The sequence below is a fragment of the Sphaeramia orbicularis genome, chromosome 22 (genome assembly GCF_902148855.1).
Source record: "Sphaeramia orbicularis chromosome 22, fSphaOr1.1, whole genome shotgun sequence".
Classification (NCBI taxonomy): Eukaryota; Metazoa; Chordata; class Actinopteri; order Kurtiformes; family Apogonidae; genus Sphaeramia; species Sphaeramia orbicularis.
This window is the reverse complement of record NC_043978.1, coordinates 10,588,359-10,607,467: the sequence shown is the minus strand read 5'-3', so window position 1 is coordinate 10,607,467 and position 19,109 is coordinate 10,588,359. Positions and strand designations below refer to the sequence as shown.

The 19,109-nt window shown below is 36.2% G+C and overlaps 1 protein-coding gene across 1 annotated transcript in view; it reads right to left on the bottom strand.

Annotated features, from left to right (window-relative positions):
• Positions 1-9,459: 9,459 nt before the first annotated feature.
• hhipl2 (HHIP-like 2) overlaps positions 9,460-19,109 on the bottom strand; it is a 43,875-nt gene continuing 34,225 nt past the window's right edge. Inside the window, exons 7-9 of the mRNA XM_030127067.1 lie at positions 18,205-18,286; positions 11,627-11,709; positions 9,460-9,971 (exon numbers count right to left, since the gene is read on the bottom strand). Coding sequence (XP_029982927.1) covers positions 9,460-9,971; positions 11,627-11,709; positions 18,205-18,286 — 677 coding nt within the window. The remainder of the gene's footprint in view (positions 9,972-11,626; positions 11,710-18,204; positions 18,287-19,109) is intronic.

Genomic DNA, 19,109 nt, shown 5'->3' with positions numbered 1-19,109 from the left:
CGTTTCCTGTAAAGTATACGTTGTGTTGAGGTGCAGATGTTTGGAAGGGGCTCTTTCCGGTCCCACTGACTCCGTTTGTCATTATCTGCCGCTGCGTCGCCCTTTGAAGATGCTCCACTGAGGCTGCGCAGAACGTCAACCTGGTGGTTTGGTGTCATTTTCAGGGAGCGTGGACCCACTGTGGGATTCCACCAAACAAAATGCACCGAGGGGAAGTCACGCCAATGAAATGTAGACGATTAGGACCTGGAAAGTACAGCGCCTTATTCTGTTTTCTGTGTTTTGGTCTGAGTTTGGGTCCGTTTTACCGGCAGATTAATGGTATTTTTAGGATAAGACTTTATTGATGCTGCCATGGGGAAATGTCACTGTTCAGTCTTTTACCCTCCAAACACCAGTGACACGATCAAAACTCTAAAAAAAAAAAAATCATGACAACAAACAAGGAAAAAAAAAGGCAATAAAACAGTGTAAAAAAAAAAAAAAAACTTTTATAATGAGTCAGTCTCACTCACTGTTCTGTGTATTCCACAGGTGGTGGGGGGTGCACTGAGCATGCTCAGATGTCTATACAAAGAACAAGGCATGTTTGGAAATTTTTCCTTTAAACAAACGGTTGAATTTTTATGAATATTTAAAATAAATCATACATTTTGAACGCTCATCACAGACACGTCAGGGGTTAAAGGGTTAAAACTCCATTTAAACCAGGATCTTGAGACAAAATGAGACACTTTGATGAAAAAAGCAGACCACAGTCTGAGATGTTGTTCAACAGCAGGTCATTGTATCATCATGTTTGTATTGTTTTTTCCTTTAATTTGTCTCTGACTGTATGTAACCTGTGCAGATTCCTGGACCTCCAAACACCAGTTACAGTCAAAACTCTAAAAAAAAAAAACAAAAATCATGACAACAAACAAGGAAAAAAACCAACAACAATAAAACAGTGTAAAAAAAAATTAAATAAAGCCCAAACTTTAATAGTGACTCGGTCTCACTCACTGCTTTGTGTTTTACCCCCCATTCTACAGGTGGTGGGGGGTGTACTGAGCATGCTCAGATGTCTATAGAAAGAACAAGGTCTATTCTATCAGCACAACTAGAAATTTCTTGCATTGAGCAAATGGTTGAATTTGTCTGAATATTTGAAATAAATCATACATTCAGAACGCCCACCACAGACACGTCAGGGTTAAAGCAGTGGTTCCCAGCCTTTTTTGTCACACTTTTCATTGGTTAAATCTTTCTAAAACCGTCAGGCCAACGTGAAGACTGAACAATAGAATTGTTTAGTGACAAAAAAAACAACAACCAAAAAACAAAATGGACTTACAAGGTTTCTGCCCAACAGCAACGAAATATGATACAAATGGTTTTATATCAGTGGTTCCAACCTTTTTTGTCTCCTGACCCCATTTTAACGTCACAAATTTCTGGCGACTCCAAATACTCGAAACGGAAACTTTTTTTTTTTTTTTTCGCTAAAATTAATTTGTGTTTGGTCTCGTAATAGTTTGCTATACTCTGTTTCAAATACAGGTTAATTTTTAGAGGACATTTAGTCTAAATAATGTATATTATTGTGGACGGAGGCAGTAAAGCCAGGTGTAGATTACTGCACAAAGGGAGAGTTTTATTTTCCTTGGTCAGGATATGTACAGTCAGTCCAGTTTGGATTCACAAGGCTGACAATTAATACTGAACAAACAAGAACTCAAAAAACTATGAATTATGAAAGAGCTGCAGCATCTGAAACTGACCACAATGAACATTTGACAGATAAACAGAACCACAGTGCTGCAGTTTCACAACCACAGTTTGTCTTTTATGGACTGGGATTGGCTCTGTCAACTCAACATATGTTTTTTTATTTGTAAGTTTTTTGTTTTTTTTTTAGCAATGACTAGAAATTTCAGGCGACCTCATTTGAATTCCAGGTGACCCCACATGGGGTCCCGACCCCAAGGTTGAAAAACACTGGGTTAAAGGGTTACCCATGCCATTATTCTAAACCATTATTACCTCCGCCAAGGAGGTTATGTTTTTGCCAGGGTTTGTTTGTTTGTTTGTTTGTCTGTCCGTTAGTGTGCAACATAACTCAAAAAGTTATGGACAGATTTGGATGAAATTTTCAGGGTTTGTTGGAAATGGGATAAGGAAGAAATGATTAAATTTTGGTGGTGATCGGGGGTGGGGGGGCCCACGGGGGGGGCACACTGATCAGCCTTGACAGAGGTCTGCGCTGTCCGAGTGCTTCTATTTCTTGTTTTGTTTGTGGTTTTTTTGCCTAAACCATGACCATGTGAGTCTCATCTGGGGGGTCGTGGGTCTTTGTTTGGGCAAAAAAATAATGCTAATAAACCAATCCTATGTTTTATTTTTTATGGATCGGAGCTCTGTCCGTTCCCACTCCCCAACAGTAGGTGGCAGTAATGCACTTTAACGATAATGAACACCAGACATTTCACAGAATAAAAGAACCAAAAGTTTATATTCAGATCATGGTTAAACTCAGATCTGACACCGACTCCATCAGATCTAGTTTCACCAACACTGGACAAAAACCTCAGTGTGTTTAATTCTAGAATAAGTGACTGAATGAACTTTTAGTTTTTAACTGAGTTCACATGTTAGTTTGGGTTCAAATGGACCTAATTTCTGCAACACTTAATTTAAGAACAGACGCCCTTTTTTCCAAGTAGAGTTTAAATATCGTCTTCTTTGGAACTGTTAAAACTACCCCCTACATTCCTGACACTTTTACATCGATGCCTTAAATGTTTCTGTTGTGGTTTGTCGTGGCTCCCTCTGTCGTAAATGTGAATATTTTCTGCTTCGTCTCCGTTTCTATCGCAGTAAAGTCAATGTCCTCAAATAATACATCACAGGATGTTATCTTGGGTTTTGGGAAACAGTTTTTCAGCCTTTTCTGACATTTTCAAGAACCATTTAGTCCACAGGTGTCAAACATGTGGCCCAGGGGCCAAATCTGACCCGCTAAAGGGTCCAGTCCGGCCCTTAGAATGAATTTGTGAAATGCAAAAATTACACTAAGATATTAAGAATCATTTTAGTTCAGGTTCCACATTCAGACCAATTCAATCTCAAGTGGGTCAGACCAGTCAAATACTATCATAGTAACAGATAAATAATAATGACAACTCCACATTTTTCTGTTTGTAAATGTAAATATTTTCATGCGTTTACACTAAAACAAAGTATAATTTCACAACAAATCTGAATAACCTGAACAAATATGAACAACCTGAAATGTCTTAAGAGAAGTAAGTACAATTTTAATAATATTCCATCTGTTCCTAAATGTTTTGTGTGTTTGTAGATCCACTGTGATCCTAAAGTTATAATGTACATGTGGAAACGACAAACTGAAGCAGAATATTGTTAAAATTACACTTATTTTTTCAGTTTGTTCATGTTATTCACATCTTTTGAAAGGATAGTTTGTACATGTAAACCTTTTCATTATGTAATTTTACTTTTTTCACTCTAAAACATAGAGAAAAGTTTGGAGTAGACATTATTTATATATTATTGTGTTATTATTTTACTGGTCCGGCCCACTGCAGATCAAATTTAGCTGAATGTAGAACTGAACTAAAATGAGTTTGACACCCCTGATTTAGTAATTTAATTGAGAAAATAATGAACACATAAAGAAAATAATGGTTTTATTTTGGGTTTTACCTGCAGATTTGGAAAGAAAACATGATTGTATAAATCCTTTTAAGACCTAGAACTGTTTTATTGGTGTTTTTCGTGGCATCTTTCCTAAGTGATGTATCACAATTTATTAGAATATAATTCTCTTTATTTAGCATTTTTTTATGCAAATCATGTATTTTCTTTTATTTAATTCACCAATCATGTTGATGTTTATTAAAGCTCAGATTAGATTCAAGGGTTTTTATGTCAGAAACACAGAAAACTGAAGAAAAAGTAACTTTTCAGCAAAATGTCATAAACTGAACATAAACCAAGTGTCTCCAACCCCTGTCATTCATCAAACTACTATTTACACTAGATTACACATATTTCTACTCATTGTTGAACTTATATGAATGTTTATTTATTCATATTCATGTACACTATTTACTCCATAAACAACTAGAAATATTTCTAAGCAATTTATCCCCAATTATTTTAATATTGTCCTGTGCAATTTGCAGTTTTTCAGTGTAAATCATGTATTTTCCTATATTTAATTCACTGATCATGTAGATGTTCATTAAAGCTCAGAGTAAATTTAGAGGTTATTATATCAAAACAAAGAAAATTTAAGAAAATTTGACTTTTTCTGTCAAATCTGACATTAACGGAACATAAACCCAGTGTGTCCATCCACTGTCACTGATCCAACTCCATGGGTTTTACTGGGGAATCAATTTTGTTAGAAGATGACGGTGTTTCCACGGTAACTGCGGAGCCTCTGAACATCCAAATATGGTCATATCTGATGACCATGAAAAGATGAAGAACTGTATTTTACACCAATTATTCACATGCACTGATATAATTAGTGGATCAACAGGTATTAAACAGTTTAGATCAGTAGATGGTTTTGTTTTTGAGGGTTAACAGAATAAATACAGGGTTCTGGATGATATGAAACTATGAACTATTCACATTTTTCAAGTATTTTGCTCATTTTCTCTTCACTTTAGAAGGATTTGTTCACTTTTATACCATATTTCAAGATTTTTCAGTTCATTTTTTCCTTACTTTTGAAGTATTTTTGCTCATTTAATTCTCATTTTACAACTTTTTGTACATTTATCCTATGAATTATTGAGGTAAAACTGCATTTTACACCAATTATTTCCATGTATTGATAGGATTGGTGGATCAGCATGTATTAAAGTTTGGATCAGTAGATGGTTTTGGTTTTTGAAGGTTAACAGAATAAATACATAGTCCTGGATGTTATAAAACTATGAACTCTCCACATTTTTCAAGTATTTTGCTCATTTTTTCCTCATTGTAGAAGGATTTGTTCACTTTTAGGCCATATCTCAAGGTTTTTGGGTTCATTTTTTCCTTATTTTTAAAGTATTTTGCTCATTTTATTCTCATTTTACTACTTTTTGTACATTTTATCCTGTGAATAATTGAGGTAAAACTGTATTTTACACCAGTTATTCACATGCACTGATAGAATTAGTGGATCAACAGGTATTAAACAGTTTAGATCAGTAGATAGTGTTGTTTTTGAGGGTTAACAGAAAAAAATGCAGGGTTCTGGATGTTGTAAAACTATGAACTATTCACATTTTTCAAGTATTTTGCTCATTTTCTCTTCACTTTAGAAGGATTTGTTCACTTTTATACCATATTTCAAGATTTTTCAGTTCATTTTTTCCTTACTTTTGAAGTATTTTTGCTCATTTAATTCTCATTTTACAACTTTTTGTACATTTATCCTATGAATTATTGAGGTAAAACTGCATTTTACACCAATTATTTCCATGTATTGATAGGATTGGTGGATCAGCATGTATTAAAGTTTGGATCAGTAGATGGTTTTGGTTTTTGAAGGTTAACAGAATAAATACATAGTCCTGGATGTTATAAAACTATGAACTCTCCACATTTTTCAAGTATTTTGCTCATTTTTTCCTCATTGTAGAAGGATTTGTTCACTTTTATACCATATCTCAAGGTTTTTGGGTTCATTTTTTCCTTATTTTTAAAGTATTTTGCTCATTTTATTCTCATTTTACTACTTTTTGTACATTTTATCCTGTGAATAATTGAGGTAAAACTGTATTTTACACCAGTTATTCACATGCACTGATAGAATTAGTGGATCAACAGGTATTAAACAGTTTAGATCAGTAGATAGTTTTGGTTTTGAGGGTTAAAAGAATAAATACAGGGTTCTGGATGTTGTAAAACTATGAACTATTCACATTTTTCAAGTATTTTGCTCATTTTCTCTTCACTTTAGAAGGATTTGTTCACTTTTATACCATATTTCAAGATTTTTCAGTTCATTTTTTCCTTACTTTTGAAGTATTTTTGCTCATTTAATTCTCATTTTACAACTTTTTGTACATTTATCCTATGAATTATTGAGGTAAAACTGCATTTTCCACCAATTATTTCCATGTATTGATAGGATTGGTGGATCAGCATGTATTAAAGTTTAGATCAGTAGATGGTTTTGGTTTTTGAAGGTTAACAGAATAAAAACAGGGTACTAGATGATATAAAACTATGAACTCCACTCATTTTTTCAAGTATTTTGCTCATTTTTTCCTCACTTTAGAGGGATTTGTTCACTTTTATGCCATATTTCAAGGTTTTTCGGTTCATTTTTTCCTTATTTTTAAGTATTTTGCTCATTTTATTCTCATTTTGCAACTTTTTGTACATTTTTTCCTATGAATCACTGAGCTAAAACTGTATTTTACACCAATTATTTACATGTATTGATAGGATTAGTGGATCAACAGGTATTAAACAGTTTAGATCAGTAGATGCTTTTGGTTTTTGAGGGTTAACAGAATAAATCCAGGGTTCTGGATGTTATAAAACTATAAACTCTCCTCATATGTGACTTGTCATGTTCTGTTTAGTTGTTTCTAGTTTGTTCTGTAATTGCTGGGTCATGTTTCTTTCACCAGGAGTCAGTTGTCATGCCAGTTTCTGTCCAATAATTATAAAAACACTTCAGACGTGCCTTAAAACTCAGAAAAGACAAGAAAAAAAACCCATGTAACCTCATGTCAGGACAGTTTTCCATTTCCAGCCGTCGTTATGTGAGTGGCGGCGGTTCCACGTCTGATCAGTGGTGTGGACTGAAATTACAGAGAGACACTTTCAAAAGTTTATTTTTAACTCTGGCATGTGTTCTGTAAAAACTGAAACAGAGTTAAAGGCCCGGGCTTTGATATAGTTGGTGTGTTTGATGCTTCCGTCCGCTTCAGATCTCTGTTTGATATGTTTTAAACACAGACGAGGCTGCGATTACTTCGAGCCAAATGATTTTACGACTGTCGAAAATAACACGTGGAGGAAGTTACTGAGCAGGTGTCGCACACTGCAGCGTGTTATAACCGTCACTAAACCAACACACTGTAAATATCCTCATGACGACTCAGAACGGTGTATTTGAATTATTGCAGGGGGGTCAAACATGAGGCCCGTGGACCAAAACTGGACCCACAAAAGTTCTAATCCGGCCAAAGTTATTATCGTTGACGAAAACTAACAAAATGACAAAAAATAGGACCAATGGCCCTGTAGCTTACCGGCCAAATTAAAAGCTTTGGGAAATGTATCCAGATGCCATTTATTATCACCCAGTTCTGTGTATTTATTATATTACAGAAATAGCCCATGTTTTGGTCATCTCCCCATCAGGGCTGGACTGTTGAAATTTCCACTGGATATCATTTATATTTACTGAGTTATTGCATTTATCCACTTCCTATCTCTTGTAATGGGGAAATTTTTCAAAGTCGCACCAAATCCAGAATCAGATACGGATCCAAATAATTTCACTAACTTTTGTTGACATCATCATAAAGAAGCTGTATACCAAGTTTGAAGTCAGTCGGAATTGTAGTAGCAGAGAAGAACACGATTGAAAGTTTTGTAACGAATGCCGCCGCCGCATGACGACAATAGCTTACGGCCAATCAGCCGGTAAGCTAACTAGAATTTTTAAAAACATTTTTGTTAACTGAAATAAATAAAAACTATAATTAAAAGAAAAAAAAAAAAACGTTAACTAACTGAAACTGTATTGTGTGTTTACAAAACTAACTAAAACGGAAAAAAATTATGGATAAAATTCCCTTCGTTTTTGTCTTTGTCAGTGTCGCATTGATACGAAAGCGATTTATTTCCATCGAGCAATTTTATCTGCTGGCACCATATGATATTTAACCGTCCGTCACTTGTGGTTTCCAGTCGTCTTCTGGTCCCCACTCTATCTGGAAACATGGAGACTAAAGTTGGGAGAAAGTAGCAGAGTCCTGTCTGGGATTTATTTGAATACGACGGAGAAGAAGAGAAAAGATACGAAAAAACTAAAATACTAAAACTAAACTAAAACTAAGCATTTAGAAAAAAACAAAAACTAATAAAAACTAGCAAACCTGCTCTAAAAACTAATGAAAACTAATTGAATTAGAGAAAAAAAAAACCCAAAACTAAATAAAACTAAACTATAATGAAAAATCTCAAACTATTTTAACCTCGAATCCAGCCCATGGGAGGAATCTGCAACGGGCAAAAATTACGCTGAAGAAATTAACAGTCAAGGGTTTAACCTTCTGAGACCCAGAAAAGTACAAGTTTAGGCTGTCTTTAATTAAATAATTGCCTATATTGGAAACACCATGATGCATAGGTGTATTTTTTAATACAGCAATGTTTATACATGTGCATGGTCCCTATTAAATAAACCAATAAAATAAAATAAAAAACATTTTTTTTCAGATACATTTTTTAAAAATCCCAAACTCAAAAAATGTTAACAATATTCTGCCAGTTACTAAATGTTTTGTGCCTTTACAGATCCAGTGTGATCTGTAAAACACATGTATAAATGATGAGCTGAGGCATTATATTGCTAAAATTGCACTTATTTTTCTTAGGAAGTTTCAGGTTGTGCAGGTTATTCACATCTTTTGTGAAAGGATAGTTTGTAAATGTAAACATTTTCATAATAGAATTTTCTTTTCTTGCACTAAAACAAAGAGAAAAATTGGAAGTTCTCATTATTTATAGGCTGTTATATTATTATTTAACTAAAACGTAGAAGAAGTCAGTGAGCAGGAGTCAGATACAGCAGTGTGTTATAACCGTCACTAAACCAGTGCACTGTAAACATCCTCATGATGACTCAGAACAGTGTATTTGAATTATTGCAGGGGGGTCAAACATGAGGCCAGTGGACCAAAACTGGACCCACTAAGGTTCTAATCTGGCTCATGGAATCTGCAAAATGCAAAACTTACACTGAAGATATAAAAAATCAGGGGTTTAACCGTCAGAGACCCAGGAAAGTACAAGTTTAGGCTGTTTTTAATTAAATAATTGTCTGTATTGGAAACACCATGATGCAACAGTGTGCTTTGTTTTGCAGTGGACTTTTTTTTTTTTTTTGTATTAAGCTGTGAAATTCTTGTTTGTCGTGTAAAAATCTGGAAAAATGTGCATGTTTGAAGGACAGACAGTGAAATTTACATATAACAAATGCATGACATAACATGACCAGCTTCCACTGGTCTACAGGTGGATATGATGGATGGAGGAACCCGAGGCTTAGAAATGGAGTCGACTGATGTCAATAAAACTCACTCCAGTACGAACAGATTTACACAGTGAACCTTTAAAACAGGAGTCGACACTGTTTCATAACAAAATATAGACTAAAATGACACAACTATCATCAAAAAGTGCTTGGACTTCACTTGCTGTTTTGCCTTAAATTGTTCTGTTACTTTTCACATTCAACTTAGTCCTGGTTTGATTCATAAAGGTGGGTTCTGTGGTCTTTATGCGGTTCTCCTGGTTCCCCCTTTGTTTCCTGTCCATGCTCTTCTTCTTCCTGTAGATGGCGTTGTCCTTCAGACCGTTGGAGGCGGTCGTTTGGTTCCGTCCGTCTTTCAGAGTCTTCTTGGGTTTGGGTTGGTCACTGGTGAGTTTATTCTCCTCAGCCTTTCCCTTCAGTTTCTCTCGGCCCAGGTTCGTTTTATCGTTGGCTTTAGCCGAATGCTTGTTCTGCATGTTTTTTATCCACTGCTTCTTCTTCTTGTTGGTCGTCTTCTTCTTGTCGGGTGTTTTCTTCTTGGGCTTCTTCATTGCGTTCATCATCTTCAGAGTGGCCGGGGTCGTGGTGGGTTTGCTGCTGGTTGTCGGTGCTCTGGTGGTGGTCGTCGGTTTGAGCTTTTTGGGTGGCGGTCGGGTGGGTTTATCACTCATGTCCAGAACAGTCACTGAAACAACACAGATGTCAGTCAGTCAGCGTCCACTTGGACATAATTCTGAGGTACGTTTTCAGGTGGTTACAGAATATGTCACTGTTTTAAACTACTGGTCATGTGACTGCGCATTTAGAGGAGAGATGGTGTCACCAATAAATCAACTGTGTGAGTAGGCTAACGTTATGAAAGGCTAACGTTATGAAAGGCTAATGTTATGAAAGGCTAATATTATGAAAAGCTAATGTTATGAAAGGCAAACATTATGAATGGCTAAAGCTATGAAAGGCTAACGTCATAAAAGACCAATGTAATGAAAGGCTAACATTATGAAAGGCTAAGGATATGAAAGGCCATCCCCGACCTAGTGAACAGAAGGGGAGGAGAAACACACACATATACACATACCCATGCCCTCAGGCATGTAACACTAACGTTATGAAAAGCAAGCATTATGAAAGGCTAACGTTATGAAAGGCTAGCTTATGAAAGGCTAGCATTATGAAAGGCTAATATTATGAAAGGCTAACAATATGAAAGGCTAACATTATGAAAGGCTAATGTTATGAAAGGCTAATGTTATGAAAGGTTTAATGTTATGAAAGGCTAACGTTATGAAAGGCTAATGTAATGAAAGGCTAATGTTATAAAAGGCTAACGTTATGAAAGGCTAACATTTTGAAAGGCTTAATGTTATGAATGAATAATGTCATGAAAGGCTAACGTTATGAACAGCTACTGTTATGAAAGGCTAATGTTATGAAAGGCTAATGTAATGAAAGGCTAACGTTATGAAAGGCTAATGTCATGAAAGGCTAAAGTTTAAAGGCTAATGTCATGAAAGGCCAACGTTATGAAAGGTTTAATGTTATGAAAGGCTAACATTATGAAAGACTAATGTTACGAGAGACTAACGTTATGAAAGGCTAATGTTTTGAATGGTGTAATGTTATGAAAGGCTAATGTTCTTCTATGTTTGTCTCATGTTGAATCCATTTCCATTCATACAGTACACTTGTGTGTTCAGTAAAACCTACAAACTGCTCCTGATCAAGTCATGATAATTTTATAACAATGAGTAAATTCTACTGATGGATTTGTAAACAGAGTACTCTGACATGTCACTGTTTCTAAAACAAGGCCTTTTTCTGGACTAATTTAAAAAAAGGGCAAAAACTGAGAGTATCCCCACTTCTCCAGGGACCTCTACACCACTGATTTTCAACTCTGAAGCCACATGTTACGACGAAATATTTGGCGACAGAGAGCTGAATATGCCCGTTTTAGGCTTTCTATATTGGACATGAAACAGAGGACGGCTGTTTGGAGTTTTATATATGACCTCAGTGTGATTATACAATTTGGCAGCATATAGATGTGAGGTTCTGCTGAGGACAAGAGCCCTGAGGAAAAACTGAAAGTAGGCGATTTGTCGTGGTGCCAGGCTCCGACATCAGCTAAATTGACTTGATAATATGTTGCTGCATATATTTAGTTCACCTAGAATGAACTAAAACTAAATCTGAAAACATATTTGGCTCCACTTTGTCAGACACGTCCAATCAAATAAAAGCTCCGTCTGGTATGCAGGCCATTAAAAGCACTGCATGAACGCACAAGAGGAGGGGATAAAAAACATGTAAAGGTGAAGGTGAAGCCGGTCGACTTACGCTCTCTGGGAACAAACGGAATCTTTTTAGCCTTCACTTTAACAGGAAGAGGCTTCTGCTTGCATTTCCCTGGAGGAGCTCTCCTGCAACGAACAACAGAAGTTCAAATGTTACACCAGGACACTGATCTGCAGAACGGCCACTAAAAATGACCTTTAACCCATAAAGACCCAAACATCCACTGATCTAAACTGTTTAATACCTGTTGATCCACTAATCCTATCAATACATGGAAATAATTGGTGTAAATTACAGTTTTACCTCAATTATTCAAACGATAAAAAGTACAAAAACTTGTAAAATGAGAATAAAATGAGTAAAATACTTAAAAAACAAAGAAATACTTAAAAAACAAAGAAAAATGAACCAAAAAAACTTAAAATATGGTATAAAATGAACAAATCCTTCTAAAGTGAGGATAAAATAAGTAAAAAGTACAAGTAAAAAGAAAAATGTGGAGAATTCATAGTTTCATAACATCCAGAACCCTGTATTTACTCTGTTAACCCTCAAAAACCAAAACCATCTACTGATCTAAACTGTTTAATACTTGTTGATCCACTAATCCTATCAATACATGTCAATAATTGGTGTAAAATACAGTTTTACCTCAATTATTCATAGGATAAAATGTAGAAAAACTTGTAAAATGAGAATTAAATGAGCAAAATACTTGAAAAATAAGGAGAGTTCATAGTTTTATAACATCCTGGACTCTGTGTTTATTCTGTTAAAGGTGCAGTCTGTAGGAATTCTGTTCTCAGTAATTCTAAAATGGCCTTGACTGTCAGCAGACTTTAACTCTTTAAGTGCCAGACAGTTAAGGGGCTAATAAGCCTTAAAAGTGCCACAGAATTTGGACGTTTTTCAGTATTTCGCGTCGTTTTTATAATATTTGAAGAATCCTGCAGGAAACCGCTCGGTAACATCCGACCGATTGCTGATTAGATCCAAAACGCACCGGACGCAGCCAATTCATTATTGATCGTAATTTGCATAATTTATAATAATAATAATAATAATAATAATAATAATAATAATAATAATAATCTTTATTTATATAGCACTTTTCATACATTAAAAACTGTAGCACAAAGTGCTTTACATATCAGTTTAAAAATCAGTACCGCCCCCCACCCACACCCACCCACTCACCCGCACACACACACACACACACACACACACACACACACACACACACACACACACACACATATACATGCAAACCCACAAGCTCACACATACTTAAGAAGACTGACTGAGCACGGGTAGACCAGAACAAAAATGTACAAGTAAAAGTAAAACATCAGTTTAGGAGGCGCTGTCTCAGGGAGCCATCCGCACCAGGAGGCAGCCGCCGACCCGGCGACCAGGCACCAGCAACACAGCCCCGCATCCCAACTAGTGGGAGAGGGCCAACTGGGACCCCCACCCACCAGAAAGGAGCGGACCCCAGTGAGAGAAGGCGCCGCCACAGCCCCCGGAGTCCACAGCCGCCCCCCGGCATGGAGGGCTCCCTTCTGATGAAACACCGGAGAATAAGAAACATTAAAAAGATATAAAAATATTATTCGGTCGCGTGACCTCAAATTCCCGTCTGATTGGTCTCAAAAGGGGGACACAGAAAGAATGTCATCGAAATGTGAGAAAGAAATGGGGGTGGATGGTTTGTTTGTACACAAATATGGCGTGTTCTCCAAAGCCGATCTGATCGGCCCGTGGCACTTTAAAGGTTATTTTCGTAAAGCCGATTTAATCGGCCCATGGCACTGAAAGTGTTAAGGAATCCTGTTCATTTAAATCCTGATCTCACTGACAGTCGTAGTCCAGTCAGAATATTTGCATTTGTAAAGCTCAGTGTCACCCCTGAAATGATGTTTATGTTGTCATCATGTGTTTTGGTCTCAGGCTCCGCCCATCACCTGTCTACCAATCACAGAGTCACTACCTTTGTTCATCCAGGTTGGCAGTTCCACTGAGCTGCAGCTGGAACATTTCTGATCATAAATGTCTGACGTTAATAAACCTAAAAGGACTCTGATTATTCCCAAATACGTCAAAGTGACAAAGTGAGACACAAAACAAGAACATGTAGGAGATGATTTACAAACATGGAGACGGATGAAAGAGGAGAAGAATTTGAAGACCGACGCCGGCTCTGCCTTAGTCTGACCACCAGGAAGAGCCACTGAGAGCCGGGACCGCCGTCTGCACCTGGTCCCAGACTGTCGGTCTCTTCACTGGTACCTGGTCCCAGACCAGTGGTGTCTTCTCCCGGGGCCGGGCTGTGTTCTCTTCTCCTGGCCCTGGTGAAGAGACTGCCGGTCCGGGACTGGTGAACAGACCAGGTACCAGTGAAGAGACCGGGTACCGGTGTAGGACTGGTGAAGAGACCTGGTACCTGGAGGGGGGGGGGGGTTCGCTTGTACTTCATTTCCCTTTTCTCTATCTCCTGAATCTTTGCAGACTTTCATTTGAGTGGCAGGACATTAGTCCTGTTCTATTCTATATTAGACTTATGTATAATAACTGGTGATGACTTTTTTGTATGAAATTCCCAGTGTGGTGGCAAGGATTAGTGGAAACACTAGTAGTAGACACTCATGCTGGATCTGGCAACCCCTAGTCTGGAGGGAGGAGGAGAGGATACCATGCTCTACAGTATTTGGAATGTGATTGCAGAACCAGTTTGGGTCACAATCCTACATACGACACCTTTAACCCTCAAAAACCAAAACCATCTACTGATCTAAACTATTTAGTACTTGTTGATCCATTCATCCTATCAATACAGGTAAACAATTCGTGTAAAATACAGTTCTTCATCTTTTCATGGTCATCAGATATGACCCATTTGGACGTTCAGAGGCTCCGTAGTCACCATGGAAACACCGTCATCTTCTACAACACTGATTCCCCAGTAAAACCCATGGAGTTGGATCAATGACAGTGGATGGACACACTGGGTTTATGTTCAGTTAGTGACAGATTGGACTAAAAAACTCACTTTTTCTTCATTTTTTTTCTGTTTTGATACATTAACAGTTTTCATGAACATCTAAATCAAATATAGGAAGGTAAATCTAGGAAAATACATGATTTAAAGTGAAACATGCAAAATATAGAGGATAATATTATATAAGAAAGGTTAAATAGAGATAAAATCCCCAGAAGTAGCCCTGGGTCTGTATGGGTTAAAAAACTTTCATGGTGAATTCAAACCAGTTACTTTAAGGACAAACCTCCTGTTTTTTGGAGGCCACATGTTATGGTATAGGTCTAAAAAAAACAAAGCTATTCATTGAGAATAATTAACACTAGTTTGTACATTCCTGAAAAAACACAGTTCTGAAGGATGGGGCAACGATTTCACATGGAGAGGGCCTGAATAGTTTGTGTTGTGGTTTTGGCAGAAGGAGCGTCCATGCGTTCTCTACTGCAGTAGAAGTGTAGATACTAGTTAAACTAAGTACTGGGGTGAGTCCACTGTTTTTATTATAAACCTGTGTGTGCTGCTTCCATCACTACAACATGATCTACACTCACAAAACATGTTGGTTCAGAGTTAAATGATAGGGTTCAAAGGTCATTTAACCCTCCGGTATCCCGTCCAGCAAGGTCCTTACTAAGCACCAAGTGTGCCTTTTTGGCACACTTGTGGAATAATGTCAAAAAAATTTTCATTCAGTTTGTTTTTAATTCTTTTACACTTTTTTTTTCTATTTCATCAACTTGAGCCGTAAATAAAAATACCAAATACTCAATAATTGTCACATCTTTTAACCCTTGCCATGCCGTGTCTGTAATGTAAACAAACCATTTTCTTAGATGCAAAAAACACACAAAAAATATTTTTTTCAATATACTACATAAAAAGTGGATCACATATTATTAGATTTTTGCAGCCTGGTATATGTCAATGATTAACTCCAACACTGGTTAATTTGCATTATTATTTTTGGTGCTAGGTCAAATGTTCAAAAATACTAGCATCTGTCACCAAGTGTGCGTAAAATGCACACCTATAAATCAAACTCTTAAATACTATATATTGATTAATTTTTCTGCTCTAATTTGATTTTATTTTTGTAAATCAAGGTCAGCCTTAATCATACATTTCAAATAGAAGAAATAGTGCGTTTTAGGCACACTTGGGAGACAGATGCTAGTCTGGTAATTTTCTTTTGTTTACAATGTGCAAATTTTAGTTGGTGGCCAGAATTTTAAAGATCATGCAAAAATGAACAACTTTTGAATTCTAACCTTCTTTAAATTGTGAAAAATAATAAGAAGTTTTTTAACACGAAGTGCAAAGTGTGCCTAAAAGGTGCGCCTGGATACCGGACGGTTAAAATTAATGTTTTATCTGTATGATGTACAACTATGCACACTACATATTTATATTTATGGGTCAAAACACAGGAAAGTCCCATCAGAGAACAAACTTTAATTATCATTCCAACATTTATTTCAATATAAAGCAGCTCCTCGTTTTGGATAATCCCTTATGGTCCAACTAAAGCAAAAATGAATTTAAAAGTAAAAATGTGGGTCATTTATCAACACTGATCTGTCAAATTATCTCCGAAAAAGTCCCGTCAGAGAGATTTCAAATAGCGTGTTTTGACCCTTATACAGTTCATTTACATATTTACACTTACAGCCCAAAAATTCACATAAACAACCATCAGACATAAAATAAATAAATAAATAAATAAATAAATAAAATAAGATACGGTTTATTTTTAACTTTTACTAAAGTTTAGATCCTAATAACCAGACAAAAAGTATATGTTAGCACAGACATTAGTGCTTGGAAATTATTTCTAACCATTTTAGGGCTGAATACACGACATTTAAAGTGTGGGATAACAAAAAAAAAAAAAAAATTTCTATCATTGTGAATCCAGCTGCAACACGGCCATGTTTGTAGTCCTATGAAACTGGAGACACTACTGAGGTGAATGATACCAAACAGTCTAAGGACTACAATACCCAGCTGAGGTCAAATCCATGTGATTAGACCCTTAAACACAGCACATTACAGGGGGATTTTTGAGGCGACTGGAGGATGCTAACAGTCTGTGGTTATTTGAATGAGTTTGAATGAATTTTAGCGAGTTTTACTGAGGTTTTTTTTGTGTTTTAGTGAGTTTTAGTGAGTTTTAGTGAATTTTAGTGAGTTTTAGTGAATTTTAGTGAGTTTTTTTGTGTGTTATGGTGATTTTTAGTCAATTTTAGTGAGTTTTAGTGAGTGTTTTGGCAGTTTTCGTGTCAGTAGACAATGGCAGTAGACTCCTGTAATGGCCTTAAGTTGTATTTTCTATATCATTTTCCACTTCCAGTGGAAAATGAACCCATTTGGTGCCACATTTAGTGTCCACCTGGTGGTATCTTTACTAAATCCTTTGCAGAAGTTTTATCCTTTGCTGAACTTCTATTAAATTTGGTCCATTTTTATTCACAGAGTTACTGAAGTTGATCAGTGGCATGTGTTTGGAATGACTGTTAACATGGATTAATTGTCTCACGCCAAAAACATGCATATGAACCAAGGTTTTATCGTTAACGAAAACTAATGAAATGATGCAAACTAGAATTGAAAAAACATTTTCGTTAACTGAAATAAATAAAAACTATAATTAAAAGAAAAAAAAAAAACGATAACTGAAACTGTATTGTGCGTTTACAAAACTAACTAAAATGCATAAAAGGTATGGATAAAATTCCCTTCGTTTTCGTCTTTGTCAATGTCAGATTGATACAAAATTGATTTATTTTGCTCTAGCAATTTTAGCATCTGGCACCATGTTATATTTAACGGTCCATCACATGTGGTTTCCAGTCGTCTTCTGGTCCCCACTCTACCTGGAAACATGGAGACTAAAGTTGGGAGAAAGCAGCAGAGTCCTGTCTGGGATTTATTTGAATACGATGGAGAAGAAAAGATACGACAAAACTAAAATTAATACTAAAACTAAACTAAAACTAAGCATTTTGAAAAAAATGAAGACTAACAAAAACTAGCAAACCTGCTCTAAAAATGAATTAACTAATTAAAACTAACTGAATTAGAGAAAAAAAGGCAAAACTAAATAAAACTAAACTATAATGAAAAATCCCAAACTATTCGAACCTTGCTTTTTACCTGAATGTGCTGTTCTGGGTTCTGATTGGTTAAATCCCTCTTCCTGTTTGGCTCTAGAGTCACATTGGATCCAGTGAATGTAGGCTGTAAAGTCTGGCAGCACCGACTCCCTTCTGCTGATTCTTTTTACCCAGAACATTCACCACCACTAAACAGCTTTTAGACTAACTGCAAATGTGTGCGTCAGACAAGAAAAACAGTTTATTTAATATCCTCAAATATCACGGCTCATCTTTCACTATATAATTAACGTTTGTTGAAATTCCTCCAAATTTTCACCACATCAAATACGAACTAATCATATGTTACTTCAAGAAAACACCCACAGAAGCTGAAAAAAAAAAAAAAAAAAAGGTAGACGTTGCTTTAAGGTATAATCTATAATAACTCATTAATAGAGATTTACGATGAGTTGTGACTGAATTTTTACCTGGAGGGGTCCATAAACTTGAAAACGGTTCCAAAAGGAGACGAGGAACTGGGATAGGCTGTGGCCAGGAAGTAGAGTTCACCTGAAAAGAAGAGAAAGAAACAGATAGAGTTCACCTGAAAAGAAGAGAAAGAAACAGATAGAGTTCACCTGAAAAGAAGAGAAAGAAACAGAGTTCACCTGAAAAGAAGAGAAAGAAACCGATAGAGTTCACCTGAAAAGAAGAGAAAGAAACAGATCTGGAACATGGACGTTCAACCCAGACATGTTTAAGGCAGTGGGTTTCAACCGCGGGGTCGCCTGGAATTCTTAGTAAGTGATAAAAAAAAAAAAAAATACTAATAAAAATATTTTTTTGACTCAATATATGTTTCATTATAATTAAAACAGGTCAGTGTATCTGTTGGTAATTGGATTTTCTCTTCAGAAACAAAAGAAAAACTGGTGGTTAATTGATTTTAATTTTGAAATAGAAGAATTAAAATTGAATTTAAAGGCGTTTTTCTTTTTCAGTGTCAAAACAGACCAAACCAAATTTAAAAAAAAAAAAAAAGTATTGATTTTAGTTTTCTCTTTCTAATAACAAAAAAGAAAGTGACTACCTGACAGAAACGGAAAAACGGGCCAAAAACACCCTTTTTTTTTTTTTTTTCGTTTTCTGAGGCCAGATGTTGTCATTTTCACAGGGACACAGAAACATGAACATATCCCACCAGTTTCAGCTTCACTCCATTGGTTGCCAGTGCGTTTTAGAGTTGATTTTAAAATTCTTCTAATTGCTTTTAAATGTTTGAATGGCCTAGGCCCCTCCTACCTGTCTGACCTGATCCACCCCTACCTCTCGTGCTCTCTTGTTGTTCCAAAACCTAAACAGAAGCTTTGTGGGGACCGTGCCTTTTCTGCTT